The sequence below is a fragment of the Plodia interpunctella genome, chromosome 2, assembly GCF_027563975.2.
Source record: "Plodia interpunctella isolate USDA-ARS_2022_Savannah chromosome 2, ilPloInte3.2, whole genome shotgun sequence".
NCBI lineage: Eukaryota > Metazoa > Arthropoda > Insecta > Lepidoptera > Pyralidae > Plodia > Plodia interpunctella.
Genome location: NC_071295.1, coordinates 4,486,349 through 4,510,494, shown reverse-complemented (window position 1 = coordinate 4,510,494; position 24,146 = coordinate 4,486,349). Strand labels below are relative to the sequence as shown.

The 24,146-nt window shown below is 35.0% G+C and overlaps 5 protein-coding genes across 6 annotated transcripts; 3 read left to right on the top strand and 2 right to left on the bottom strand.

Annotated features, from left to right (window-relative positions):
* Window positions 1-309: 309 nt before the first annotated feature.
* AGO1 (Argonaute-1) lies at window positions 310-14,601 on the bottom strand. 2 transcript variants are annotated; one of them, XM_053763493.1, is made up of 15 exons: window positions 14,464-14,601; window positions 13,821-14,155; window positions 13,484-13,684; window positions 12,862-13,105; window positions 12,255-12,477; window positions 11,607-11,852; window positions 11,211-11,376; window positions 10,642-10,769; window positions 10,174-10,358; window positions 9,751-9,917; window positions 9,232-9,380; window positions 8,652-8,829; window positions 8,058-8,249; window positions 7,006-7,194; window positions 310-6,582 (listed from the first exon to the last, which is right to left on the bottom strand). In XM_053763493.1, exons 1-15 carry the CDS (start codon window positions 14,480-14,482, stop codon window positions 6,463-6,465), a joined length of 2,742 nt encoding a protein of 913 aa, XP_053619468.1. In that variant the 5' UTR covers window positions 14,483-14,601; the 3' UTR covers window positions 310-6,462. The 2 variants fall into 2 exon arrangements, with proteins under 2 accessions (XP_053619468.1, XP_053619477.1); XM_053763502.1 differs by having other exon boundaries at window positions 10,642-10,766.
* Window positions 14,602-15,492: 891 nt separating this feature from the next.
* Window positions 15,493-16,931, top strand: mRpL53 (mitochondrial ribosomal protein L53). Its single transcript, XM_053758840.2, has 3 exons — window positions 15,493-15,707; window positions 15,941-16,068; window positions 16,551-16,931. Exons 1-3 carry the CDS (start codon window positions 15,562-15,564, stop codon window positions 16,709-16,711), a joined length of 435 nt encoding a protein of 144 aa, XP_053614815.1. The 5' UTR covers window positions 15,493-15,561; the 3' UTR covers window positions 16,712-16,931.
* Window positions 16,714-16,931, top strand: LOC128677768 (uncharacterized). Its single transcript, XM_053758854.1, has one exon. It carries the CDS (start codon window positions 16,714-16,716, stop codon window positions 16,885-16,887), a length of 174 nt encoding a protein of 57 aa, XP_053614829.1. The 3' UTR covers window positions 16,888-16,931.
* Window positions 16,932-17,411: 480 nt separating this feature from the next.
* Window positions 17,412-23,466, bottom strand: eIF3e (eukaryotic translation initiation factor 3 subunit e). The gene is made up of 9 exons (XM_053758829.1): window positions 23,246-23,466; window positions 22,931-23,047; window positions 22,652-22,819; window positions 21,955-22,077; window positions 19,204-19,445; window positions 18,707-18,841; window positions 18,328-18,522; window positions 17,850-18,084; window positions 17,412-17,553 (listed from the first exon to the last, which is right to left on the bottom strand). Exons 1-9 carry the CDS (start codon window positions 23,339-23,341, stop codon window positions 17,527-17,529), a joined length of 1,338 nt encoding a protein of 445 aa, XP_053614804.1. The 5' UTR covers window positions 23,342-23,466; the 3' UTR covers window positions 17,412-17,526.
* On the top strand, window positions 19,719-21,516 carry LOC128677748 (zinc finger protein 69 homolog B-like). The gene is made up of 3 exons (XM_053758818.1): window positions 19,719-20,993; window positions 21,080-21,233; window positions 21,315-21,516. The coding sequence occupies exons 1-3, from the start codon at window positions 19,888-19,890 to the stop codon at window positions 21,393-21,395; spliced, it is 1,341 nt and encodes a 446-aa protein (XP_053614793.1). The 5' UTR covers window positions 19,719-19,887; the 3' UTR covers window positions 21,396-21,516.
* Window positions 23,467-24,146: the final 680 nt, after the last annotated feature.

The window sequence follows — 24,146 nt, the reverse complement described above, 5'->3', positions numbered from 1 at the left end:
AAGGTGGAACTGAGAAATTGCGCTGTCGTCATCTAATAGGGATATTTGGCTATTTATATAGATACGAGTAAGAAGATAAAACAGGTGGATGGAATTTTTCACCACAGCATGGTAGATGTCGAAACTTCGCTTTCGACTGTCAGAACAATAATAATGAATCGTTAAACGCCAGGTTCAAGTACTGCGAAAGTTTCTCATTCTCAGCCATCACCAAGTTATGACCGCGGAGTATAAATACTGTATAGTGTATACGTATGACATTATCATTACTACTCCAATTTTAGGTACGAAAAAGAAAAGAAACTTGAGTAATAGAAAGAAACATTTAATAACTTTAAATGTAGTGCACAAAATATAACGTACGATCTACGATTACTCTGTATTCAATATGTGTTACATACAATGATTGAAATAGGTATATTTTGGGATATAAAGGCGGCGTACAACGGCCTGGGTCGCCCAGGCCTGGGTTATCATGATATCGAAAGTCTCGGCATGTCTTCGTCTACACTAGACATATGCTCAAAAAACTCATTGGACTATCTATAGACAAAATTCATTTACACACTATATTAACTGCTACATACTGTTCCCGATAAACTGCGAAATTGAGAACATAATATTTTAAGACTCCTTTTCTCAAGGGGCTGTTTATAATTAGCCACTTTTCGAAAATACTTCGATCGTCCCCATCCCCGTCCCCAGAGAACAGTGTACGTACAGCCATTCTTGAGATTATTCCAGGGGGTCGAAAACATACACCGAGACTTGGCTTGCTTTGTTCTATAATATTAATTACACTAAATCGATACAATGTCATTGAAAAAATAGCAAGTTAGGACTAGTACAGAAAACATATGCAAATTTTATTGAAACATAATAGAACTAGGTGATCTAGCATTTCCAACATCGACTGCAGGGAAATATAGCCTCAACTATTAGTTGTTCCCGCGTATAGACGTTACTATTTCATTAATAATAGACATAATAAATTTCAGAATATAAAACATTGTTATCTAGTTATTAAAATTAATTATAAACATATTCATTCTTGATCCAATACAATACAATCGTAAAACAGTGACAAGCGTTGCCTTCCTAACTGTTCATCTTCTGTTCGATATTGCGCTATCATTAATCAACAGATTCTGATTACCCTGCACGTACAATTTGATTTTGAAATCTATATATCCATTATACGATCTATTTTATCAATACCAGAGCCCTAACTGCGATTACTAAATTATTAAAGCGAGAAGTGCAATAATTAAAACATATTCACATACTACATACCCACAACTAATGCTAAAAGCTATGCACTAGTACGATCCATTTATAAAAGCTAGAACACAATGATATTTTATAAGTAGCCGTCACATGTTGTCTTATGTAAACTTAGAACACAATGACTACGGTACTAAAATCAGGTCACAAAGGTTCAAACTAAAGGTCCCGCATGTGGCACGCATGCAATTCATTCGGACTCCACAGTCGTTCCCGCAGCCAAAGTGTTTAAAAAAATTAAATCTATTGTCAATAGTACCATGGATTGCCATGGGACTACCGACAACTGATACATTTTTTATTACTTAAGTTTATATTTTCATTCCATTCAAAAGTAACCGAATTCATTGGATAGTATATAAGATAAATTAAATTATAAAGACTGTTAGTAGATAAATTATTACACCAAATTAGTTACTAGTGAAAAGATCTAAATAAAATCCTAAGGTCGTGTGCTTTATTGAATACAAACCATAAACAAAACATGTCGAATAAAACAGATTTCATTGTAAGGCTAGATATCTTCAAAATACCATAGCCGTGAGTGAATCACTTGAGTGAACATGAGTGAACTTTTTCATACATATTTTACGTGATTCATGTTTGATTCTATATGTCTTATTGCGGCAAGTGAGTGCATGGCAATCACTTCATACAAATATAGCCTAATAAAAATCTGTAGCAAGCACATGTAATATTTTTAACATTATAGTAATACCTGCAGTTTGGTGTGGCTGATTTCTTAGTTTATTTATCAAACTAGAAATGTTAAAGAATGCACTTAAAAATTATAAAACTAAAATTCTTCAGATGTTATAATAAAAATAATTGCAAGTTAGAAAGTTATCGAATGAAATTTATATACTGAAACAACCAAGAAAAATAAAATATACATATATGTAATCAGTATTATTTTGGTAAAATTTATTAGACGGAAAATACTATACTACTTATTACATAAAGCATACAAATAACAACTAACAAGATATACTTATTTCTAAACATCAAACAATGATCATATTGTAGTTATGAATGATCAAAGTTCGATGACAGCATAGGTGATCCAAGGAAATTAACGTTAGGCTCATTGCATTGCAGATATCATTAAGTAAATCATTTACTAGTTAGTGTACGGGTGCTAAATTTATGTAGAGAAGGTATGAGATCAGATTACAAATTGACTAAGAAGATTTTAGAATCGAGCTTGTACACCATTGAACGACTTTCCTAAGACCGTCAAAATAGAACAGGTAGGTTAAATACAAATAATACATTCTCACCTAGATCACCTATGTGTTATTATCAAATATAAATCGATTCAGGTCTAACCGAGCGGTCAGTAAGACAAATATAAGGTGATTGCGACAGGGTCAAATATAAAGTTATTTTTCCCTTGTATATTTATTTTCTTAGCTTATTTACGCTTATTTTTTTTTGTTTTTAGACATTCAGAAACGAAAATATCATTGATAAAAGTCAAAAGTTTCTAAAACTGCTAGAGTTGCAAAATAAATGGTACCGAAAATATAATTTCCCAATCTCCAACAACAAAAAAATAAAAGCGTATTACTTCGAAACTCAAAATTTCATTCTTGACCGTGTCGTAATCGCTTTCATCATGAACTAATTAACTTGGCCTTTAAAATATGTACTTACTAATTACTAATAATTATAATGATTTTTATCATGATCAGTGAAGACTTTATAAAATCTAATATTGATCGGTACAAGGCTTTGTTAGAAGTACAAAATATATAATCCAGCAGAATCTTTCCTACTATTGCATAAGTTCCTACAATAATATTGCATAGAACGTTGAGTTTTAGCAACCCACTATATAATTTACATAAGTATTTATTATCTTTGTGTATATCGTGCAAAAACATTTGTTCGAATCGAAAAGCCCCATCAGACCGAGCACGTAGGTCTTATAACTTGAAAATGACAAATTAAGTTATTCTTCAATTATGTTATCAAACAATTAATAAAAAGTAAAAATAAAATCCATTCAGTAGTTTTTATAAAAAAATATATTCGGTGTGAATCATATTTCCTAAGCTAACATTTTTTACAAATCAGTAGGGCAGAATTATTTATGTGTTATTTCGGCTCATATTTATGAGCCGAAATTTTTGTCTCGAAACTTTCAACAGGAAAAAATGATTGGAAAGAATATATATGTATGTAGGTCACGATCTCATCATGGCAATATCCCATCATTCCCCATAGGAGGTAACTACTGATCAAATGCAGATTGAAAGTAGACAATACGAACACTTTCACCTCAATCATTACTTTAGCTTGAAATCGAAATCTTTGAGGTAGCGAATGGGCATTACGAGCAAAGTGCGATATTGACAAGTTTTCATGTGTGTTTACAGAATTTTGAAACTTCATAACACATCGGCCTTATATATTTTTCCTTGTACTGGGCAAAGGCCCTGTCACCCCCCATTCTGCCACGACTGTTGGCCTATAAATTTAATAAAGCCGCTTTCATAAATTCAATCCTTGTACCATACAAAATATTTGCCATCATTACATACTTTGTGTTACGTCTTTGTAAAGTTCATTGAAATTTTCTTATTCTCACTGATTGCATTAAATTCATGCGTTTTCATTTAACAATGCTTATCAGGTGACTATTTAGGGTTTAGCAAAGAATCTCAAAATACATTTTTTTTTTACTTTTTGCTTATATTATTTTATTATTAAATTCCTATAAAATATTTTAACCTGTCAAATTTCATGACCATAGAATATATTCTACATTACTCTAGATCAAAGGTAAGTAATCTTTACATTTTGACTTTCTTGTGAGAAAGTGTCTGACTATGCATGTTTTACGGTATAATAATAAGACAGAAATGATGAATGCTAAAAAAACAGTCATGATTTTTTGCTATACCGTGGCGTCTTTATTATGACCAACGTTCATTTTCACCAACGGATTCCCAGTTTAGGTGTTCTCTAGCAGGGTTTTGGCAGGCGTCGCCTATAGCCTCTTATACTTACATATTGACAAGGAAAATTGACCCGGCGAGCAAAATTAGAAATATTTTAAAGTTGATTGCTTGTCAAATTATTATATTAATAGTATATCCAATTCTCTTAGGTGGAAATCCCTAGTCTCTGCCTGCCCTCATAGGAAACAGGCGTGGTAATATGTATCTATATATGACTCTTTGCTTACCTTAGGAATTAATCACTGAAAATAAGCAATCTTTCAGTTGGTCCAAAAACGAATGCGGATCATGCCACATTACAGGGACAAACAGATATACTTGAAAAATACAGTAATTTAATTATATTCTATAACTAAGTGCTATTAAAATATTAATCATGTGTTATTACTTCCCCTCTTAATCATAAAAAATATGATTTTTGTTCGTCAATGTCAAATGTTGTAAAGTGCGATAATGACAAAAGATACAATAGCTTAAAGTAAGCTTTATCTATTTTACGAATAAGAGGGTACATTGCACAAATTCATATTGACAGCAGAATGACTAACAACCGATTATTCAAAAACATGTGAAATAAAACAGTCTCATTCATATCAACGTTTAGATGTTTCTGCTTAAATTGATTTTGATCCATCGATTGATACCTGCAGTCTGTCTATAAAAATAGAAATAAATGACGGCGCTATGTCCCAACACTAGGTATTTATCAACCAATCTTAACCTTTCTATTTGGTATCGTAACGGCAAAAATCGTTCATTAAAAATCCTTTTTCTACCTTTTTATGGACAGACTATACTGATAAGCTACTGATATGCATATAAATAAAATGATAACAATCGAAACATTTATCGGGACGAACTTTAAAAAATTGCAGACATAAACGAAATAGTGAAATTAATAGAAATAACTATTTATTTATAGCTTTTTTACTACTGCCAATACTTTAAAAAGCTTCAATAATCGTTTTAATGCTTAATCAATAAACTTTATTCACTGCACGTACAAGTCATTAACAGTTACTTTCTTTCGTCTTATAACAAATAGGCTTTACTTACTTCTGTTTCGACATTATATTCAACACTATTTAACTAGCAGTGCCTGTAGCACTAGTGGTCAGTTCTAGCGACAATGACGAAGGCGTAATGACGTAGACTAAAATGCATATCAATAAATAATGTGTCATAGATATTAAGTAGGCAATATAAATTTACAAAAAAATTGCCGGTTCCTTGTTACAAACTTACTACTAATATAATCTTAAATATAAATCCCACTAAATTTTCAAAAATCCTAATTTACATATCCAATGCAAAAATATGTAAATATGCAACTATTGTTAACTTTCAAAAAAGTTTTATTTTTAATGGCCAGTAACCGTCTATATTTTATTACATTTATTGTAGTAATTAAATCTGCATTTTGTATTTATTATCAGCTTATGAAATCAATATATATGATACTAAGAACATTATTGCTAAGATCGGCCAACAAATTTTCGTGTTAAGGCAAGTCGGATTACGCTATAGTACTATAGTATAGTACGACATCAGATCTCGTTCTGAATTAATTAATATTATTTATTAAAGTCCTGAATATTTACTCGTGTATATCGTAACAATGATACATTGAAATTTTGATGTGACTATTAACTATTAACACATATAAATGGAAGTTCATTTCTTGTGCCTAAGATAATTTAGTACGTTATTGTCTAAAACTGAAGTGTAAAGTAAAAACTAATAATAATAAAGCTTATTTAAACGATAAGCATTTACGCGTCCGTTGTTTCGGTCGATAATTTCGAGTGTGAAATGTGATTTAAAAGGCTTCACAAATTTAGATTTTAAACATGGGTGTTTTTTAAACTTTCGTGTTTTCAACAAATAAATACACATTTTTCTTCTTTGCGTGTCGACTGTCGACGCTCTCCAACGATATCTGAATTAGATTAACCCGGACAAGTGTTGTGCCACGGCCACGGCTTACATTATTACATAAGTAGTTATGTGTTCAAGCGCGAACTTAGCAAACCTTTTTTATTTAATGTTGACCGTTTCAACGACCTTTAGTCATCGTGGTCGTCGGTGTGGATTTAAACATTCTCGATTGGAACTAGGCCACGCGAGCTGGGAAGATATAGACGGCGTGTTGGCCTGTTGGTGTGTTGGCGTGTTGGCATGTTGGCCTGTTGGAGTGTTGGCGTGTTGGTATCTAAGCGAAGTACATGACCTTCTTGGTGACCGCGTGCACGGTGATGGCGCGCGCCATAGCGCCCGGTGTGCGGTCCTCCGAGCACGCGGACTGGTGCGAGCCCTCGCCGGAGTCGTGCTCCTGCGAACGCAACACGCTGTGCCACTCAACGTCTCGACGGTAGTGCATCGGTAAGGTACGCTCGTCTGAGTCGATCTTTTATGAGATGTTTCAACTTTTATATGTGAACCGGAGATGCACCACTTTCGTATGTCTAGCTGTTCTACTGTGGTATTGCATCGGGTGTTACAGTTTTTAGAATTAATTATTAGTTATACAATAAAAAAGGTTTCATTAAAATCCGTCCAGTAGTTTCTGAGATTACTGTGCACACAAACATTTATACAGATTATTTTTAAATTCTCCTTTTACTATTTCTACATCGCCCTCGATTCTTTTAAATATGTAAAAATATTGTTTTAATATAATATGAATTGATTCGATGGCGACGAAAAACGAGTAGTTTGAACATACATTCACCCATAAACGTATGAGATACATTACCTTCTCGACGAGATGGTACCTCGCGCGGAAGGCGACGAGATGCGCGTAGTAGGCGGGCGCGGGGATGGAGACGGAGCGCGTGCAGCGCACGTACGTGTGGCACAGCTGGTACGTCAGGCACTGCAGCTCGTCTGACCCGAAGTGGTTGTCGTCCCACAGCACGTGGTAGTGCGACGGCCGGGACGTGCCCTACACACGTGTTTATTGTAGCTTACACACATGTGGACAAATATGCGGGTCGGCTAAAGGTAAGCAAACGCCACAGCCCATGGACACCGGCAATCCGGTACGGGTCACCGATGCGTTTCTGACTTTTTCAGAAAGTTATAGTCTTTTCTTGAAAGCCACAATGTCGAAACAATTAAGGAACACTACTGAGGAAGGTTTACCGATGTTTGTATTTTAAACTCGTGTTCGTTAGGCACTTGCGGGGCGTCCCTTGTAATTATCTTTTAGCTATGTTACAACTACAAACTTGTGAATTTGCCCCCTGGAGACTTAGTGCCATATCTCCCAGTGCAGGGTTCCCTCCTGAACTAATCAGATCAGATGCATCGAAAATTCGTACCATTATGCGATTCATTTCAAGTACCTAAATGGAACTGCGATGCATTTGAATCGTTCCGTAAAAGTTAATAATAGGCCTACTGCAATAAATAAATCAGAATCTGAATTCGACACAGCATGCATTGTACCGTTTGGGACCTGCCCAACGATCATGTTGATTTTCAACTGAATCGCGATGGCTGACGCGAATGCATTCGTTGCTAGGGGCGCTGGTGTTGTGTAAGGTTTTGACGTTTCCGTTATGGGCGGGCTAAAAAATAGTGGTACAACCGAGGTTTAACTGCGATCCAGCTGAAATTATTTACAATTTATCTAGCAGTTTATCTGTCAGTTTACAATATAATATTTTATCAGAAAATGTTGTAACAAGCCCTGAATATACAAAAATAACAATAACTAGCGCGTTTATTCAATATTTTCTTAAAGCTCAGTTATCATAGACGAAATGTGGCGAATAGTTAAAACTCGAAAAAATGAATAAATACCTGTATGCCCTGATGGCTGCAGAGGTAGAAGTCGAACTCCGTGGGGTGCGTGATGCCGAGGTCCACGGTGGTTCCCGCGGGAATGTTCCCGGACTTCCCCGACTGCTCCTTCTTGTCCGCGCAGAACAGCCGCGTGTGGTGCCGCTTCTGCACCACTATGAACGTGATGCCCGGCTTGTATTCCGCTTCCAGCTGCAATTCACAAATGTTTGCTTGATTATTTATATCTATTTTTGAATATTTCAAAGTCAAAGCTAAAAATCGTAAAAAAATAAGTATGAATAAAGCGTTTATTTTCATTGTATTTATTTTATTCTTCATGACAGTTATTAAATTGGATAATAAGCCTCAAAGGTAATAACAACCAGTATTTTAGAACGACCACTGCTGTAAATAATAGAGGAAAAAAATAACAGTAATAATTATTAGAAATTTTATTTCCAGTTTTAAACCGGAAACAACACTCAGTTTACTTTTTATTTACCTCGCATGTTCGAACGTAGACAAATATCCCAATTATTTTTCCTCTGTTAGTACTTCCCAAAGAGCAAATAGATTTTTTAATTAATTTATACTGGAAACACGAGTAACTACCTTTATACACGCTTCCCTAACAGCGGTCAGTTCGTGTTGCAGGACATGTATGAACTGCCCCTCGGAGATGCCGTCGCGGTACATGATGATGCGGTGCGGCTTGAACCCGCCCGTGCTCTTGTAGAACATGAGTAATAGCTCTTGGACCATACTGCTCATTTCATGGACGATTTCTTGTCTGTAAAATTATACTTTTGCTAAAACGATTTTCTACATATTACTACTTTTGCCAAGATAAATATCAGAATGATACATAAAATTCTTTTATTTATTTATTAATAAACAGAGTTTTTGCATATCTATATCACGAATTGTTGGAAAGTTTATCAAAATTTGTTCATAAAATCAAAATATTCTCAAGAGCAACATTTTTAATGTACTTTTTTTTTACTTAACAATAAAGTCCTATCATTAGATTTACATGAATGTAGAAGTCAATGACTTTGAAGAACGCCTCATCATGTTGTTTTTCACTTATCCATTTGATAAAATTTTGTTTAAACTTGTACATTATACATGTTTCAGGTTTATATCAATCTGGAGGGGCCCACCCCGGTCGCAATAGTTGCAGCTGTAATACCTGTGTTGCTGCACGCGCACGGTGGCGGCGTATCTAGAGGGGTGCGCGTCCATGGAGCCCACTACAGCTGCGATGGAAGGTTTCTTATTGTCGCCCGCGGGCGGGTGCGTTACATCTACGCCCAGGAATATCACCGGCTCGTTGAACACCTGCATTGAACAAGGAAAGAGGGTTAATGCGATTGAATTCGCCGCTAGGGGCGCTGGTGTACAGGAAGATTCAAGTCCAAGGCCAATTCAAACGTTTGTGTGTGGGAAATGTGCACCATCTTTATAGTGAATAGACTAGAGATAAACTTTGTACTTACTCGGTGCTTCTTACAAAAGCAATAAGTTTTTAAAGTTAGAAAATAACCCTTTTATTCATAAAAATTTAGAACCTACTTTAAGTTAAACTATGTTTTGTCCCTATTTCACTTCACTATATTTGACATTGACAGTTTATAAATATGAGGGTTATATAAGTTGATCAAATCTTTTACACTGTTGCAGTTTATATGTTTTTCAAAAATAACTTTACCTTTGGACGTAATGAAGGGACTAAAATAGAGTTGATGCCGCCGAGCTTAACGTTGATTTTGAGACATAAATTGCTGAGCGTCTGCGGCGATGTCTTGTTGACGTTTTTCCCTTGAACACATTGCGTTGCCATTCCCAGTACAGTGTCGCCCACTCGCTTTACCTCCGCTGGAACAAAAAAGTATAATATCTTAGAAATGTGAAAAAATTGGACATGGACGCCTGTCCAAGAAAATTATTTCTTGATGACTTCGGAAACCTAAAAACAATTTATATTACAAGCATATGTTGCGGTTGCGGTGCTGTGCCTATTTTTTTTACACCAATATTATCGTAATGAAAGGCTAAACATACAAATCATATTACCGTTACTGTGGATCAGAGGTAAAAATATAAATCCGCATTGTAAGATCTGAAAGCTTACCATAGACGGGCGTCTTTCCAGGCAACACGACGACCACCAGCTGCAGCTGCACGAAGGTGGACTTGAGGTACTTGAACATGGGCTCCACCTGGTCGGGGCCCGTCGCGTACTTGCAGAAGCACGGCTGGCCTATTATCGGCATGCCCGCGTCGTTCGATATCTTCTGCAGTTGCTGCGTGAAGTTCCTGCAACATATTGCTACTTGAAAAACCCACTGCGATCCGATTACGAGTCTCCTTCGTATAGGAGGTATTAGGAGCACTCATAACCAGAAGCGAGTGTGATTTGATTTGTCAGGATCGTGGTAAGTAGAAATCTATGTGAAAGTGAATCTATCTGAAAATTATGTGAATGCATTTATAAATTTCACATTTTTCACATTCATCTAGGATAATAAGTCAAGACATATTTAAAAAAAAACCGAGTGTTGTGTAAAATTAGGAGCTTTTGTAGATGTAAAAGCCATACTTGAGAGCGTCTTCCCGCACGGTCCGCTGCGGCGCGAAGCAGGCGATGGCCCACACGCGGATCTCCACTCCCATGAAGAACTGCTTGCCGCGCATGTCCCACACGCCTTGGTTCGGCAACGCTTGCTGCTAACAAATAAATATCAACGATGTGTAAACTCAATCCTACTAATCAATAATGCAAATTTTACTAAACGAATTTTGATGACCTTTGGTACGCGGATAAATATATACCCAGAAATAGCACATAGGATTCGATTTTTTAAATTCTCACGAGAAGAAAACCCCATGTTATACCTTTATACAAAATCTTAAATATTTTTACTATTTAAAAGCTATGTTATCATGTCACACTATTATTTTCTATCATATTTATATGACATTATTTTGCATGATGTGCCTGCTCATGAAATTAATTTCAAACATTTTCCGGCTGTTTTTAAGCTTTTTTCTTTTTAAACACGCAACGCATTGATGCAGTTTTCACTGTTATTTAAACAATTTATTGAGGAAAGTTTATAGACGTTTATAGCCGGGCCGGGTACAGCCCGGGCACAGAATAATATTAACCTGTCCACCGAGCGAAGACACGCGGCCGCCATACTGCAACTTGGGCGGAGGCAGCACGCGCCCGCGCACCTCCATCATGTTGTTGGATATCGTCAGCCCGAACTCCTTCACGTACAAGTCTGTGTTGAAATTCGCGCGTCGCACCAAGTTGTTGATTTCTCGCTCTCTGAAATAAGATTAACATTATCTATATTCATACAATTGTAACCAGTTACGCCCAAAAATAACTTTTACTCGCGACTTCGTACGAGCGTAAAACTACCGTTTTTCCTTACTACGAACTTACAGCTTAACTTAACAGAACTTAACAGTTTTGTATGAAGAAGAATTAATACTAAATTTTAATAAGGCTGAAGAATAGCCACTTTGCTAATTGATAATAAAATAGTAAAGTACCTGTCAGGAGCTGATCGCGCTGTAGCTTTGATCATTGTGGATGTTTGCATGTCAGTTAATTTTTTGATACATCTTTGTCCGGGTACAATATTACACACTTCCAAAGGCAAATATGTGTGCTTATGTTCCTGGCCCACTTGCAAGCATGGTAAGTGTGGATATCTTAACTTCATTTTATATTTGTCAAAGAAATATTTTGATACAGTGCATTCAACTGTTTGTCCGTTTTCGAGTTGAAGAGGAAATCTGTAATAAAATTCTGGAATTATCAAATGAAATCATATTTTCCTCCAACACAACATTGTAAAATTGTACTAATGATACAGTCTTTCAATGATTGCTATTTTATATACTATGTTTTCTATATTGTAAATAATCAACAATGTTATTCTGCAACTAAATTAAAACCACAATAGGAAAACAAATAATTATTAATACAAATTATGTAACTAGGTAAAAATGATAAATATAAAAGAGATGTACCTACCTACCTATACAGAAATATTTACAAAAATACCAGTACACAGTTTGTTGCCTATTCGCAAAATACAACATGTTTTTACTCCCAGAATTTTGATTTAAGAAAATGTTAATTAGTCTCCTAACATAAGAACTACGACAAATATTGACGTAACACTAAATACTTACGATTGCATTTGTGCAGGTCTGCGTGTCACATTACAAACTCTGTATTTTCTCTTCATAGTGCCACAGTGTGTAATTTCTATCTTGAGACCTTTGATTTCTTTTGTGAATTTAACTCTTTGTGAGTCTGTCAATGGTTTTCTTTGGTCATTTATGTCCCTTATATCTAATACTTCACACATAAACTCTATAACGGGCTGTGCTTTGTAAAATGCAGTAGCAGAAACTGAAAAATTAATGTTTTTATTTATTACTTTCATTTTATATCGAATTATTACTAATTTATACTGGATAAAACCTTCATTATTTTATACCCAAAAGGTGGGATATCTAATTCTCTATTAGCTACAACATATAGCCTGGCATAGAACTATGATCAGCAGTGGGCAGAAAAATACATTATTTTGCTATTAAACAAGCAATATTTGTTTGCATACTTATATATATTTACATACTTCCATTTTTAAGAAGGCTAACATTTATTGAAATTTGAAAAATAGGTGCTTAAAGTGGCAATATACTGATCTGGCTAGGTACCAGTGAAAATAAGTTTTTATACATAAAAATATATAGCCCTAAAAGCTATAGCCATAAAATCATGACATCATACCATCTATATTTAGCATCATTTTCCATTGACTAGGTCTGACTGACTGATGGAAACCAAACCAGACCTCCCGGCCACCACCCAATGGATGGTAATACCCATCGGGCGACGAGAAGAAAGAACGACCAACTGGTGTGTACATCATGGAGGGCAAATGTCTCATGACCACATCTAGAGCCAATATTGCATCATTAGGAATTTGCCTGGTACGCCCTTCCAAAGCCTCCTCTAATGCAAACAGTGACACCTACAGAATATAGAACACATTACTTAGATGAAATTGTAATCTTTGCTTCATGATCATAACTTTATTCTATAACCTGGGGTTAGTTCAATATGCTTTATCTTCATCAGGAACAATACTATGGGTTTAGTAAAAACTTTAAATTTTATGCATTTTTTAAATTTGCTATCATTATATTCATTAATTTCAATTTCTGTCAAATAATTAATGAAGTTAACAAGTTAGCAATTATATATATATTTATATATATATATAATATTTATTTATATATATATATATATATATATATATATATATAATATTAACTTCATTAATTATATTGTATATTGTTAGCAATTATTAATGAAGATAACATGATTTGTAAGAGAAAATAAAAATTACCTGGGCAACCCATTTGATAGTGACACGGAACACTCTGTCCTTGCCTTCTCCTGGTAATATTACTTCTAATTCAACTCGGTCATTGCCAATGGGTAATGGATCTCTAGTGTATAAATTGTTCCTTCCATCAAAAACAGGTTTGAGGGCACCAAATATTTTGTTATAACAATGAACCATGGTTTCTACAATTTCTCTATTAACCTGAAAAGAAATCAAACTATTACCTTCCTGTTTCTGAAGATCACTTGTTGATTAGGGAAAAATATGTATTAATCATTTCATATTAATAATCCTAATACTACATCACAAACAATATAGATAAGTAAAGAAAGCATACCTTTCTAGGACATTTATCTGGTTGTATATTCACATCATAGTGATGAACAAATCCCCTGGGCATTGTAATTTGAAAATGATTAGCTCTCAACATAATTGGTCTTCCTTCATGGCCAAGATTTGGTCTTCGCGGGCATGTCAGTACAGGTAAGTCAGGTGGGGGCGCTACAGTCGGAGATACCAGCGCCATCGCCCCAGTACCACTGGCCACGCCAGGGGCAGGTGCTCCAGTCGTCGGGGCGGTACTAGGCGCTCCAGGCGCGGTGCCTGTAGTACTCGCCGCCGAACTGACTGCGGCAGCGCTCACAGTGCCGCTACTCGCCTCCCCCGGTGGTGCTGTAAGGTACACAATGAGCACACAAAGACACGACCACTAGATGTGTTCTGGCCATGCTGATGGTACCTCGTGAACCAAAATTGTTGGTTAGAGGACATACATCAAAAAATAAAGGCAACAAAGGATAGTAGATAAACCCTGACATCCCACAGAGTAGTCATTGTACTCATTTTATTACCTACCAAGCAGTCACTCATAGATCGTCGTCAATGTAAACTTAACGTCATTAATTTAGGACACAGAGAAAAAGGATGAATCGTATTGCTTTTTCTATTAAACGGTACAATTTTGTAAAAATTATACTTACGTTGGCCAACGGGGTACATTTTTATACAAAACACAAATCAATTTATTTGTAAAAAATAGGAAATTCCACAAAATACATTTACTGACATGCACGATACAATTTTTTTTTCTTTTACCTATGTTTTTGTTTCATTCTTTGATTTATAATGAGGCAAAGATATAAATGTCATAAAGCCGTTGCCTACAAACCGTTTTTGTGTAAAAGAAAATTGTTGTCTATGGTAATTTCGTGCTGCGGTCCTGAACCCGACGAAATGAGTGGGATGAGTCGGATGGACAAGGGCACAAATTGTAGGAGGGACTCTCAAAACAGTGACTTTTTGTTCTGAGGGTTGGAGGGAATAAAGATTTTTAGCATTCTATCCCGCACCTGTTTCACTTTTTGTATTTTAAATTCGCGTTTCTCTTTCCATAGATCTTCCCAGCCCAATCCGGCGATTTCATAATATCGTATAGTATACACGGTGGTAATGTACTGTAAGTGTTAATTAACATAGTGTAATTCATTTATACACTATGAACTAAATGGTCTGTGGAATGAACTATGTGCCGAGTGTCGACATCAAGACCGCCAGACTCGTCTTTATGATTCATGAGAGAAACACCACAAAGTATCCGATTTTGTTGTCGTGCGAGGAACTTGCGCCTGGCCATGAGCAGCCCGGCTTGAAAGTGACTAAACAGACTGTACTAGATTTGCCATACAGTAGATAATGCTGGACTGAGCCCAGTACAGCTCGGGTCCCAAGAACTTTCTGATGTATTTTCTTTTATAGATAACCTGATATCTTTTATAGATAACCTGGTTTGTAATGTATTCATCCTCATTTTATATTTGTTTGACTATGGTTTTACGATGTAATATTTTTATATCTGTGGTTTTACGACTGGCCTCTTGCCTGATATCAACCCTTTTTGGGAATGCTATACCTACCGTATAGCTACTACGGAGCTACGGTCCGTAATTATATCTATCCTTATCAAATGTCACTGTCATATCATGATTACTGTCAATTTCTGAAATTATTTCAGAGTGAAGAAGACAGACTGACTTCATTTTCATATCGATCGATACTAATTGATCCAGAAATAGAAAAATATGTCTGTTCCATACAGTGGCACATTGAGAAGGTCTGCAGGAGTAATTTCAGCTATTAGTAAACAATTAAGAAATGTTAATTTGAAAGCTGCAAAGAGGATAACTGTGACGTTTGATCCATTTGGTGAAAACGTTACGCACACACGGTGCGTAAGATAACTTGTTATTATTATTTTTAGATTATATTTTAGACGATATCAGTTTCTCATCTTATTTGATTGATGAAATAAAAGAAACATGATATCGGTATGTAACTGTTTACCTACCTAGGTTTTATGATCTTGCAATATTAGTTGAAATAGGTATTCCACAATGAAGAAACAACTTATGTACATACATACTATCTCTAAAAATTACTATGATATTATTTTTGTTGCAGGAACTTTTTGCACTATATAAGTTCTCCAAAGATCAGTTCTACAAACCCTAATTGTGCTCTCAAATCTGAAGTAGTGTGTGATCGTAGAGAACCTACTATTGATATCATTGTTGCTCCCAATATAGCAGGTATTTATACTAATATTTTAATTTAGAGTTAATTGGCTTAAATCACAAGAAGGATTCACTCAACAAATACTTCCAAGTCATATTGGTAATGAGCATTAAATCCATATTATCCTATATCTATGTTAATATTAGTGGAAGTATGTAGGTGGTAATCTTAACTGCTCAACCAATTTCCAATATTCTTTTTTTACTGACATAGGCATAATTTTATTCCGATTTTCCCATTCTTATACACAGCTAGTGCACTTAAAATGTAAAAGTAGATACCTATGTTATTCAATGACACAAAATTTCAGACTCAAATTTTGACAAAATTTTACATTTAGTTAGATAAAACATAACCTGGTATAACACATTGGGTACCACTTTACATTGCAAAAATTCATACATGACACACAGCTCTTTACAATAATTTTATTTTAGGATCACAATTGGCAAAATGAGCAGTAAAATTCACTAATGCATATATCATCTTTTTACAGAAACAGCAAACATAAAAAAAATTACCTTCAAGAGTGGAAACCTCACCTGTTTAGAACTTTTACAATTATTAAACAAACACATATCATCCCTGGCTCCAGTTGAAGAACCTGTTGCTACTATACAAACAAAATCAGAGAAAAAGAAGAGTAAAAAGAAATAAACATGACTAAGAAAGGCAACCTTCATGTTGTAGAGGAACTGTACAACCAAATACCAGAATTTACTGATGTATTTTCTGAAGATACATTCTATGTATTTGTTGTGTGTTTTGTTCTGTCTACAGTACTAGTAGCTTTTATTCTGTCTAGATTTATAACTATAAAACCTGTAGAGTAGATCCATAGATGTTGTTTGTTAAAAATTAAATTGAACATAAAACACTTTGTTTTGCTGTGGTTTTGACCCTTATAGCTTGGTAGTTTCTGTTTAACAAATATAGCAGGTAAAACTGCATAGCAGCCTACCTTCGTAAAGGGATACTATGTAAAATATGCATATTTCCATTTATAGAAAGTATTTTTTTGCTCTGCAATATCATTTTTGCTTTATTATGGCATATGGTTTTGCCCAGTTCTGCCTTATATCCTCCCATCCTCATATGAGGAGTTACATAATCTTGGCAATAATATTCCCAGAGTTGCAGGAGTCCAGTCGTAAAATCACAGCAGTCTTAATTTTAAGGGTTTTGATAGGGTGACACCCTATTAAAAAACCTTTCATATAACTGGGAACATGAGATGAGAGAGATAATTTTAGCTTTATCCTAGAAATTATAATGTGATATTTGTTTTAAAACTATTACATGATATGGAACAAAAAAGTGGGGACGAATTTGGAAAACAAGAAATAATAAACATAAATTTAAGTTACAGAGGTGATATTTTAGTAAAAAATATCTCATTTACAAAATGATGTTATATAGTAGTGTGTAGAACCAATGTTGTTTGCAACCTTTTTTGTTGATAAATTATATCCTTAAAATTCTTGAGTTCCCCAACGGATCTGAAAAAAATATCATATAATAAAAAAGAAGGCTTATAGTTAGATTGCTTAGAAGTTCTAATGGCCTATTGTATTATAAAACTATATTAAATTCTAAAATATGACGTGCCATAGTAATAAACCTCTGAGGATTTTATTCTGTTAATATTGTTTAGAACGTCATTTACGTTAACATTTAACCCTGTTATTCATTCAAAAAGTTAAAACATACTTTAAGCTAAAATATGTTAAGTCTTTTTCTGTCAATTTCAAATATTATAAAAACTTTTTTATGAATAATGGGGTGGGTCACTTACATCTTGATTGCGTGCTTTATGTTTCCTTTCAACTAACGACGTGAGGGCCTCGGAGCGAACGGCGAGGGAGTCGATCCTCTCGACCAGCTGCTGGTACGGAGACAGCGGCTGCGCGCCCATCACCACGTGGCCCAGCTTGGAGTCTATCTTCGCGTCCAGGCGCGCGTTACGGATCAGGTTCACGATCCAACACTCCGCCTCGTCAGGCTGCATGTTCAAGTTTTCCGCTAACATTCTGAAAACAATCACATATTTAAAAAAAATACAAATTTACAAGCCAGTGCGGCTATGGAAATCTTAGAACAAGCATGACTCTACAAAATAATATTTTGGTGAATATTGAAGTTTCAAGACCATAGATAAGTTTCCTCCGCCTTTTCCTAGCTCCTTCCTAAAATGTAATACACTAACCCATCTGATTCGGATTATGATTTCGATCTTGACGTGAATAGGGAAATTAAATTTACTTTATACAAACCCAATACTGATGACTTGGTGTATCCTACAGAATGTTTCGAAGATCATGAGACGAGCGTTTTCCACAAACTCGTCGAGACATGCGATCAGAAAGAAGTCAGTTAAAAGCACAGCTTGACACTGATTTAATTTCCTGCGGGCCGCCTCGAAGTCAAAGTTTACATATAGGTGCTCGATGAACTCAGTGATAGGATCTCTGAAATATTTTAAATAAAAATAATTATAATTGTTTTCTACTTCAAAATCGGTTGCAGGTCAACCAGGTTTCGGTGATAAAAAATGCTCTTCAGGCACACCAAATTTCATTATGTATTACATGATGTAATTGTAGTTAAAACATTCATAAAATCTCGCATTTACTTTCTAGAATTGGTTTTTACCTGTATGTGTAAGCTTCTTGTTGAATAACTTTCACTAAATCCTTGAGAGCATTTCTCCTAGATCTGTTTATTATGACAGCCGTCGCAAGATAGCGGAGAATGTGTGGGCACATAGTCTGAATAGCATTCAAGTATCTGAAAAAATAAAAATATTAGATAAGAGTAAGTCATGGTTTTTTGTCCAACTGCAATTGAAGGAGAAAAAAGATGTGAAAGTGTTTGCATAGAATAATACTAGCCTTTATTTGAATTTATGTACTTATTTTCATGCAATAAAGTTATTACAAACTGAAGTGGTATTGGGCCAGACATGTTTGCCACATCCCACCAGAGAGAAAGGCCCGTCTGGGTACCCTATATACCTGAGTGTCAGAAGGGGTAAAGGATGATCGCGAAAGAGATGACTTGGATGATTCAACAGAAATTTTTGGAAGGAGGGGAAGGCCTTTGCAGTGAGTCAGAAAAAAAAATATTACCAAGAAAAACAAGAAACTCACAAAGGCTTGTACAAGAACATCTCGATGATGAGGTCGCGGCCCTTGACGTGGTTGAAGAAGACAAAGAGCGACCAGTGCACGAGCCACGTGCGCTGCTGCAGCGCCTGCATGTTGCTGACGGTGGCGCCGGCCGCGCCGTTGTCTATGAACTCCCGCAGCTTCGTCAGGTCGTCCAGCGCGCCATCCCAGTTCTGCACGAGGATCTCGCTAGCCAGTTTGCCCCAAAGGACTGATAGGTAGTTCTAGAAATTAATAGATTTTGTAAAAAAATATGCAAACATACATTATATTATATACATAAAATCGGTTGGACCTTGGGCGCGGTAAGGAACATAGATAAGTACCTACTTAAATTTATTTATTATCATCCACAAACATTTCAAGGAACGTCGAAAACATTTCGACGAACTGTCGAAATTGCTTTGCTGTGAAAATTATGATCTCTCTTATCTTCGGGTGTTCCCGGGGCATTCTGAGCTGTGACGCCCCAAACCCCAATGTTAGTGCTATATCCAGGTAACTTGACATGTGGTCGACTGTACTTTTACCAATATTTATTTTATTTTAAGCCTTAAATATATAGGTTAGTTAAATTCATTTTTGTAGAAATATAAAAACTCTTTGATATAAAAAGACAACAATTATGACAGTCATGTCAATGTGAAAGTTTATAAATTTATAGGCATGGCATCAAAATTAATAATTAATAAATTTGAAAATGGTGCAAATTTTAAATCCTTGCAGGTTACCATTGAAGACGGGAAGACCAAAGCGTCGGAAGCTAAATTTAGTGAATGGACAGAGGGCAAAAGTCAGCACAAAATAAAGGATATTGAAAAATCTTCACGATTAGTGGTAAAGATAATTTCTGAAGATGAAATGAATGAGTTGGATTTGGATTCTTGTGCCAAAGAAGTAAGAGTTAATCAGGTTTTGGAAACACAAAAGTTTTTTACGAATGTCTACGAGGATCACATTGAATATAAACCAATGATTACCAATCAACATTATGCGCACAAATTTCAGAGAAGTAATAATATTCTAAACCAGTTTGACGAAAGAGGGCAAGATAAAGCACCTAGTCGCTCACTCTTGTTTCAAGAGGATACAGAAATGGAGGATCATGGAAGTTCAATGAGACAATTTGAGAGAGCTGAAGGAGATAAAAGTCCTTTAGAGTATAGCTTGGAGAGAGTGAAGGAGAACAACGCTAGGATCATGGAAAATATACAAATATTAAACCGAACTTTAAATTATACAAAAAAGAAGGAGACCCTAGACATCGTATGCCCAAAGTCGATGAGGTCTCATCCCTGCGACACCTGCGGAAAATGTTTCGTCTATGAAACCGGTTTAAAAAGACATTACGCTACACGACATGCTATAACAGAGATGCCTCCCCGCTGGCAAATCGTCTGGACATGCATAGAATGTTTTCAAGTGTGGCCGCGTCAAGAATCTGCTTTGAAACATGCCAGCGAATGCTGCAAATCCGATAGCGTAGACAGTGTGAGGGAAATAAAAACATCATCTCTATTGCAGTGCGAGTTCTGCGAGAAAGTATTTACAAGTATACCCAGATTGTTGCGACATTGTAAGACGCACACAACCGAAAATAATTATGAATGTAATGCATGTGAAGCTACTTTTTTGTCATATAAAAGTGCAGAGCAACATTGGCTATTGTGTCCCTGGCTGAGGATATGCTATAGTTTCTCCTTACCAAAGTTATTGTTATGCAATGCTTGCGACCGAAAGTTTAGAAATTATGAGCATCTTTATAATCACAGGTACTTCTAGTACTAGATAAAAAAACATTATCAAAAAATGTATATCAAGAGGAATTGTTAAAGATCCTTCTTTTGAATTGTTCTAGGTACAAGATTGGGCACTTCACAACCAAGACTCATGGAAACTTCAATGTGTACCAGTGTGAAATGTGTGGCCAGAGTTTCTCAACAATCCCTTCACTTCAAGTACACAAACTGCAATGTCATCCCCGCTTTGATCCAGGGGTACTATGTAACAATGTAAGTGTACCCTATTTACTGTGATTTCAATATTTTTTTCTCATGTGCTTTTTTAAAATATTGGATATTATTTCTTTCCAGGTTAAGAGTTATGGTGAATATCCAAACACTTATTATCTAGAGAGTGAACAAGATAATAATAAAAACTATGACAAGTACTAATATTGTTAAGCAGATTTTGTAAAGTAAATAAACAAAAATACAAACAATAAATGTGTACTGTAATAAATTGCACACCAAAAGGCTAAGTGAATTTTATAAAAATAAATCGGCAATCTTTGTATTTTTTGGGTAGTTGATTTTTACGAAATAGGTATTAAGGAACTGTGCCACTGTGCTAGTGGCAAACGCCAATAGCGCGTTAGAGATTATCCTAGAATAGTATGTTACACTTCTCTAATTTTTTAAATGATACAAAGGCTAACTTCAACAAAGTTTTCATTAACAAATAAAAGGGGAAAACCTATAATCTTTGCTTTGTATTTTATTGTGTCAATAACATACTTAAAAATTATTGGGATCGGAAGACATTTAGGGGTAGAAAAATGTTTCCTCTCTTGTATGGCTGTGTGGTTCATCGGATTTTTTATCAACAATTTTGAGTTCTTTACCTTTATAATCATTATTTTGTTATAAACCTGCATATTAATGAGAAACCTTGCTATCATAACACTCTTGATTTAACACATTTATAAGATATTTTAAAAATATGTAGTCTTACCTTATCAGTTGGCGACATGACTAATTGGCAGAAGTACAAATATGAAGCAGACTCAACATAGTTACCACATTCATAACGGTATTTGGCCAACCGATACATGCTGTCAATCATTTCAATTTTGAACTGAAAATAATGTGGTTTAATTTTAGTTTACAGAATAGAAACACATTGAAACTATAATGACATAACAATAGAAGAAAATTGATTCAAATGCTTGAGGCTGAAGGGGTACACAGTGACCCATTATTCATTAAAATATTAAGTAGGTTGTAAAGTAGACTTTTAAAGCATGCTTTAGACATTGACAAAAACACACTAACACACTATATAGCTTAAAGTGATTTTCAAAGTTGTATGGACATTTCAAATAAACAAAGTTTAAATACACACACAACTTAATTAAATTACTACAGAAAAGGGAAGAATGAAATCCGACTGGCTGTCAGTCGCCCTCCACCTTGCCTTTTTCTTGGTCAGGTGGTGTGACATTCTACAGGCAGGGCCCACTCAATATTCACTTACCCTGGCTTAAATTATGCTAAGTAAGTATGCTTAACACAATTTCACATTTATAATGTTAGTATGATCAAAGATCAATTTAAAAATGTTACTACTACTATCAATACTTATCACAAATGATGTGAATGAGAAATTTTATACTACAACTACTGGAATATGTCTATGTCTAAAATGTTACCTCAAATTCCTTATTTGTAGTCAAATAGTTAATTAGTGTTTTAGGATCTCTCATTGTCTCCACGGTTTTCATTACATCATCTCTCTGCATCAAACGCAGCACTGGCTCCACAGCATCTTGTAAAATTTGTAGTTGAGAAAGAACAACCCCTCTCCGTGACTTAATTTCCTAATAAAAGACATGTTACAAAGAAAATGAATGTAAATATTGGTTACACTATATTTGAAATAAGTGTTACTTATATAATTATTAAAATGAATAAAAGAAGAGAATTTATACCTCAGGTGTATCTTCATCTGGATAAAGCATTCCACGAATATCAATAACATAGTCAATCATATTAGTTTTGCTCAAAATCTCCAGCTTTGCTTGCAGTAATTCTGACTGATCATATGTCTGAAAATGTTTATAAACAATTTACTAAAAAAACATTTATTATAAAATAACTAAAATAGGTATGAATATATCATACAAACATTAACATACAAACAGGTGGGACATGATAACCAAATAGTAAACTATACATTACAACTATACACATAAATAATAATACATCATAGAAATAATATTGATGACGAGTATGGTGTGGCTTACCTCTTTAGCTGCTAAAAATTCCAATAATGGAAACACAAGATGTCGGTCTAGATATTGACCTATTTTAAAGGTCAAGTCAAATTTAGAATAACTCATTATCTTTATATATTCCCTCACAATTCAGAAATTAAAATAAAGATACTATTGAGAGACACTTTCTAACCTCAAATTCATTTGGTTGGTTGGTGGATGTGCAACCATAGAGATTTTTTTTTGTTTCGTATGGAAAGGCAAAAGTTCTAAGCCCACACAACCAGCAACCATAGAGAAGAAAAGATGTGCCAAGGAAGTGCCATATATATACATATATATATATATATATATATATATATATATATATGTTACTCTTGGATTTAGTAAGTACTTCGTTGTACGAAGTATAGGGCATATTTACGCAAAGCTTAGCGCAGATGGCGCTACTGGTACAACTAAGGTACACAAACGTGGCAAGACAAAATTATGTTCTGCATTATTTGGTCAACTGTGGTCATAAACTTATATAATTTTTATTTTGAAGATCTTACCTGTATAAGTCTTCACGTATGAAGTGCTCCGAGCTTCTTTTCGACCGTTTTGAGCTCAAGCATGAGGCATATCCCACAATTTTCGAAGTTTTTTTAAAGTACAATATTTTTAACGTAACAATGTATAATATTCGGGTGCCGATATATTGAAAACGATTTTTCCAATATATCGGCACCCGAATATGCTACATTGTTGTATATTTTCACAATCGAATGTTCACAAATAAAGTACTCTAAAATAAACGTTTTAATCGACATAGCAAAAGACGGCAAAACTTTTGTGTGCCTAACATACAAAACAGTGTTGTACTCTGGCGGGATAAATATGCAGTACAATACTCCCTATTTCATTCCATATGATGAGTAGCCAGTAACCT